General features: G+C 47.2%; 1 protein-coding gene across 1 annotated transcript in view; it reads right to left on the reverse strand.

Annotated features, from left to right (window-relative positions):
- LOC121281827 (ataxin-7-like protein 1) overlaps window positions 1-2,018 on the reverse strand; it is a 36,566-nt gene extending 34,548 nt beyond the window's left edge. The window contains 2 exon segments of the mRNA XM_041194861.1: window positions 1,890-1,997; window positions 2,000-2,018. Of these exon segments, the coding sequence (XP_041050795.1) occupies window positions 1,890-1,997; window positions 2,000-2,018 (127 nt within the window).
- Window positions 2,019-6,758: the final 4,740 nt, after the last annotated feature.

Raw genomic sequence — 6,758 nt, forward strand, 5'->3', positions numbered from 1 at the left:
AAAGGGGATTTAATAGAGATTTTAAAAAGTATGAGCATGGAAGGACTACTTCCTTTGGCTGGACAACACTGGAAGGTACAGAACTATGGTGAGGAGTGATTTTGGCAAAACTCCACAAAGAGACAGCAGGCTAAGAAACAAGCAGGTCCAGGCACCCTGAGGGATTCTGCCTTCCTGATCATGGACACCAACCTGTTTGCACTTCCTAAATTCAGAGTGAAGAGCCCAGGGTTCTGTACGTCTCAAATAAATCATGAAAATAAGCTGAGAGTAGAATCTGTTAACAAAAATTTGCATTTGTATAGCACCTTTAACTTGGTGAAACACCCCAAAGAGCTTTACGGGAGTAGAATCAAACAAAATTTGAAAACACTTGAGACATACAAGGAGATATTAGGAACTCAAAATACTGGAAAACCTCAGCAGGTCTGGCAGCATCTATGGAGAGAGAAACAGAGTTAACGTTTCAGGTTGATGATCTTTTGTCAGGACCGAGCTTCCAGTCGCTTGTCATTTTAATTCCTATTCCCACTCAGATCTCAGCCTCCGACAGACTCTCACTGTTCCAAATGAAGCTCACAGTAACTTCTTTCGATGAGGCACTTTACATCCATCCGGACTCAATAATGAGTTCAACAATTTCAGATCATAACCGCGCTCCCATTCTTTCAGATGGAAGCTGCTGGAGGTGACCCTGCTGTTTTGACCTTCTTGAGACACATCAGATTACCTTTTGGAAGCCTTACCTTACCTTTTGTCAGAACTGAAAAAAGTTAGAAGATGTAACAAGTTTTTTACAACTACAGGGGCAAGGAAGGGGGAGGGAAGTACAAAAGGGAAGGTCTGTGGTAGGGTGGAAGGCAGGAGACATTAAATGAAAAATGGGATGATGGTGCAAGGGAAAAGGGGATGATAATGGGACAAGTAAAGGAACAAAAAGATGGGTCCAGAGGAGGTGTTAATGGCAGAATCATCACCAACAGCTGCGGTCCAAAAAAATGGCAACAGTGGTTATGGTCTGAAATTGTTGACCTCATTATTGAGTCTGGAAGGGTGTAAAGTGCCCAGTCAAAAGAGGAGGTTCTGTTCCTTGAGCTTATGTCGATGTTCACTGGAACGGTATGGTCAAAGTGGGAATGGGATGGAGAATTCAAAATGACAGGGGACTGGAACCTTGGGTCCAGTTCTGACGAAAGGTCATTATTTGACTGACTGAGTGTTTCCAGCAGTTTTTACTTCCATTTCAGATTTCCAGCATCTGCGGTTTTTTGTTTCTGCGCCAAGGTGTCTGGAATAGAGGCCAGAGTGTGATACCCACAGAGCCACACTGGCATTAATGACCTGGAACTCACTGCCACGAGAGTAGGTGGAAGCAAACATAATCAATGATTTCAAAAAGACATTGGATGGATACTTGAGGGGAATAAACTTGCAGGGCTACGGGGAAATAGCAGGGAAATGAGACCGATTGGATTGCTCTGCAGTGAGCCAGCCTAGACGCATGGGCCGAATAGCCTCCTTGTGTGCCGGTGATGACTATGACCTGCTAGGCACTAGGACCTGGCGGGATCCCAGGTGCCTTCCTAGAGTCAATGGGCACTAGGACCCGGCATCAACCCAGTTGCCTTTTATAGCCTTATGGGCACTAGGACCCAGCGGAAGCCCAGATGTCGGAATAATGAGACACCGAGCAGCAGGACCCAGCGGAAGCCCAGCTGCCAACCGGAGCGGTGGGCGCTAGGACCCGGCGGCCGCTGTCTGTGCGGGAGGAGGCCGGTCGCAGGTTGTCCGTTTAAACCATTTCCAGGCACTAGCAGCCAAACCGTTAAAGGCCCCGCGGCCTCCAGGCAGCCGGGAGAGCGCTTCCCCCGGATACCGCGCACACTCACCGTCCGACAACCGCAGCGCCTCGGCCCGCTCGATCCAGTTGCTCCAGGACTGGCCCACGAACGCCTCGGGACTCGGGAGCCTGCGCTCCGAGGCCGCCATCATCACACCGCGCGCTCCCGAGCCGCCATCACCGCGCGCGCGCCCGCCCGCCCGGCGCGCTACGTCTATATTGCGTCACCGTGCGGGTGGGTTGGGGGGGGAGGGGGGAGGGGGTGTGGGGGGGGGGCGGGGCCCGTGCAGCCTGTAGCTCCTCCTCCCGGCCGTCAGGGGGAGCTCGGAGGCCCGTGCAGCCCCCTCCTCCCGGCCGCCAGAGGGAGCCCAGAAGTTACACTGCAGGCACCGCAGACCGGCAGCAGGGGGCGCGCCAGCAGTTTGGAACTAGCAAAGCATTAATAATAAATAAAAATGAAAACAAAAAGTGCTGGAAAGACTCAGCAGGTCTGGCAGCATCTGTGGAGAGAGAAAGACAGAGTTAACGTTTGGAGTCTGTATGTGTCCGTACTGTCAGACATGTTGAATTCTTCCAGCGCTTCCTCTTTTTATTTCAGATTTCCAGCATCTGCAGCATTTTGCTTTTATTGTACACTTTTGCCAGTCTGCAGTCACCACTCTGCATTAATCACAGAATTGTTGCGGTGCAGAAGGAAACCATTGTGTCTGCACCAGCTCTCCAAATGAGTGTTATGACCCAGTGCCATTGCCCTGCGTTTTCCCCTGAATCCCTGCACAACGTTTCTATTCAAATAATCATCTCAAGTCCTCTTGAATGACTCAGCTGAACCTGCCTCCACCAACCACACTTTCTGCCAGTGCATTTCAGACCCGAACCACTCGTGTGAAAAAGTTTGCTCTCACTTCACATCACATTTGCTTCTTTTGCAAATCACTTTAACTCTGGGCCCTCTCAGGATCACAGAGAGCAGGAGAGACCCTTCGACACGTGAGAAACACCTGACCTATCTACCTAAGTTCTGTCTCAAGTTCTGTCGAAGGGTCATGAGGACTCGAAACGTCAACTCTTTTCTTCTCCGCCGATGCTGCCAGACCTGCTGAGTTTTTCCAGGTAATTCTGTTTTTGTTTTGGATTTCCAGCATCCGCAGTTTTTTTGTTTTTATCTACCTAATCCCATTTACCAGCGCTCGGCCCATAGCCTTTAATGTTATCTCGTGCCAAGTACTCATCCAGGTATTTTTTAAAGGATATCAGGCAACCCACCAACACCACCCTCCCAGGCAGCGCATTCCAGACCGTCACCACCCTCTGGGTAAAAAGGATTTTCCTCACATCCCCCCTAAACCTCCTGCCCCTCACCTTGAACTTATGTCCCCTCGTGACTGACCTTTCAACTAAGGGGAACAGCTGCTCCCTATCCACCCTGTCCATGCCCCTCATAACCTTGTACACCTCGATCAGGTCGCCCCTCAGTCTTCTCTGCTCCAATGAAAACAACCCAAGTCTACCCAATCTCTCTTCATAACTTAAATGTTTCACCCCAGGCAACATCCTGGTGAATCTCCTCTGCACCGTCTCCAGTGCAATCACATCCCTCCTATAATGTGGCGACCAGAACTGCAAACAGTACTCCAGCTGTGGCCTCACCAAGGTTCTATACAACTCCAACATGACCTCCCTACTTTTGTAATCTATGCCTCGATTGATAAAGGCAAGTGTCCCATATGCCTTTTTCACCACCCCACTAACATGTCCTTCTGCCTTCAAAGATCTATGGACACACGCATGCCACAGTCCCTTTATTCCTCAGAACTTCCTAGTGTCATGCCATTCATTGAATACTTCCTTGTCAAATTACTCCTTCCAAAGTGTATCACCTCACACTTTTCAGGGTTAAATTCCATCTGCCACCTAGCTGCCCATTTGACCATCCCATTTATATCTTCCTGTAGCCCAAGAGACTCAACCTCACTGTTAACCATCCGGCCAATCTTTGTGTCATCCGCAAACTTACTAATCCTACCACCCACATAATCATTTATGTAGTTTATATAAATGACGAATAATAGGGGACCCAGCACAGATCCCTGTGGTATGCCACTGGACACTGGCTTCCAGTCACTAAAGCAGCCTTCTGTCATCACCTTTTGTCTCCTACAACTAAGCCAATTTTGAATCCACCTTATCAAATTACCCTGTTTCCCATGTGCATTTGCCTTCTTTATAAGTCTCCCATGTGGGACCTTGTCAAAGGCTTTGCTGAAATCCATATAAACTACATCAACTGCGCTACCCTCATCTACACACCTGGTCACCTCCTCAAAAAATTCAAATTTGTGAGGCAAGACCTCCCTCTGACAAAGCTATGCTGACTATCCCTGATCAAACCTTGCTTCTCCAAGTGGAGATAGGTTCTCTCCTTCAGAATTTTCTCCAATAGTTTCCCCACCACTGACGTGAGACTCATTGGTCTGTAGTTCCCTGGCTTCTCTCTACAGCCCTTCTTAAATAGCGGAACCACATTAGCTGTTCTCCAGTCCTCTGGCACCTCCCCTGTGGCCAGAGAGGAATTAAAAATTTGTGTCAGAGCCCCTTGATCTCATCCCTCGCCTCCCTCAGCAGTCTGGGACACAAATCATCCAGACCTGGAGAGTTGTCCACTTTTAAGCCTGCCAACACCTCCAATACCTTGTCACTCCCTATATCAGTTTGCTCAACAACCTCGCAGTCTCTCTCCCCGAGTTCGATACCTTCATCCTCATTCTCTTGGGTGAAGACGGATGTGAAGTATTCATTCAACACTCTAGCGATGTCATCTGGCTCCACCCATAGATTGCCCCCTTGATCCCTAATGGGCCCTACTCTTTCCCTGGTTATCCTCTTCCCATTGATATACTTATAGAATATCTTGGGATTTTCCCTACTTTTACCAGCCGGAACTCTCTCACATCCCCTCTTTGCTCTCCTAATTGCTTTCTTAAGCTCCACCCTGCACTTTCTGTACTCCACTAATGCCTCTGCTGATTGGCTTCCCTTGTACCTGCTAAAAGTCTCTCTTTTCCTTCTCATCGTATCCTGAATATCTCTGGTCATCCATGGTTCTCTGGGCTTGTTACTCCTTCCTATCACCCTAGAGGGAACATGTTGAGCCTGTACCCTCCCCATTGCCTTTTTGAATGCCCCCTACTGCTCCTCTGTAGACTTCCCCACAAGTAGTTGTTCCCAGTCTACCTTGGCCAGATCTTGCCTTATTTTACTAAAATCCACTCTCCCCCAATCCAAAACATTTTTTTGCAAATGTTTTGATCCTTTTACGATCAGGAAGTTGTCCCTATCTGCTCTGTCCAGCCCCCTCATGATTTTGAACATCTCTATCAAATCTCCTCTCAGCCTTCTTCTCTCTAGGGAGAACAGTCCCAACCTCTCCCATCTATCCTCATAACTGAAGTTTCTCATCCCTGGAACCATTTTTGTAAACCTCTCCTGCACTCTCTCCAATGCGTTCACATCCTTCCTATAATGTGGCACGCAAAACTGTACACAATACTCCAGCTGAGGTCTAACTAGCATCTTACATAAGCTTAGCATAACCTCCTTGCTCTTGTACTCTATGCCCCTAATAGTAAAGCCCAAAATACTGTATACTTTATTAACTGCTCTCTCCACCTGTCCTTCCACCCTCAATGATCAATGCACATATACACCCAGGTCCTTCTGGTCCTGCAACCCCTTAAGAATTGTACTCCTTATTTTGTATTGTCTCTCCAAGTTCTTCCTACCAAAATGCATCACCTCACACTTCTCAGCATTGAACTTCATTTGCCACCTATATGCCCTCTCCTCCAACTTGTCTATGTCCTTTTAAAGTTCTATACTGTCCTCCTCACAGTTTACAATACTTCTAAGTTTCATATCATCTGCAAACTTTGAAATTGTCCCCTTCACACCAAGATCGAGATCATTAATATATATCAAGAAAAGCAAGAGTCCCAATACCGACCCTTGGGGAATTCCACTACAAACCTTCCACCAGCCTGAAAAATATCCATTGACCATTACCCTCTGTTTCCCATTACTCAGCCAATTTTGTATCCACATTGCTATTGTCCCTTTATCCCATAAGCTATAACTTTTCTCACAAGTCTGTTGTGGCATTGTATCTAATGCCTTTTGAAAGTCCATGTACACCACATCAACAGCATTACCTCACCAACCCTCCCTGTTATCTCTTCAAAATACTCCAGGAAGTTAGTGAAACAGGATTTCCCCTTTAGAAATCAGTTTTGGCTGCAACTAACATACTGTACTGCATTAACTAGTCTGCAAGCAGCACACTGCATTAAAGACTTTGCAATAATCATTCGTATTAAGTAGTCTCCATGTGGAAAATTGCCCAGATCCAGGTATGTCTTGTCCACAAAAAGGTCAAATCCAATCCTGCTAATTACCACCTCACCAACAAAATTGTATTTATATTGTCCCTTTTATGCAAGAAACCTTCCCGAGGCACTTCATAGGAGTGTTTATCAGACAAAATGATACTGAGTCACATGAGGAGATACTACAGCAGGTGACTAAAAGCTTGGTCATAGAGGTAGATTTTAAGGCACTTCCTAGAGGTGGACAGACAGAAAAGGCTTAGGGAGAGAATTCCAGAGTTTAGGCCCTGGGCAGTTGAAGGCAGGGCAGCCAATGGTGGAGCGATTAAAATAGGGGATGCACAGAAGTCTAGAATTGGAAGACCAGAGAGACCTGAGAGGGTTGTGGGGTTGGAGGAGATTACAGAGATAGATAGGGAGGGGGTGAGGCTATGGAGGAAACATAACAATGAGAATTTTAAAGTTAAGGCATTGCTTGACTGAGAGCCAACGTGTTGGGATGGTTTTGGTTACAGAACTGTGTCTGTTAGGGAAGT

Source organism: Carcharodon carcharias, chromosome 9 (genome assembly GCF_017639515.1).
Source record: "Carcharodon carcharias isolate sCarCar2 chromosome 9, sCarCar2.pri, whole genome shotgun sequence".
Taxonomy (NCBI): Eukaryota; Metazoa; Chordata; class Chondrichthyes; order Lamniformes; family Lamnidae; genus Carcharodon; species Carcharodon carcharias.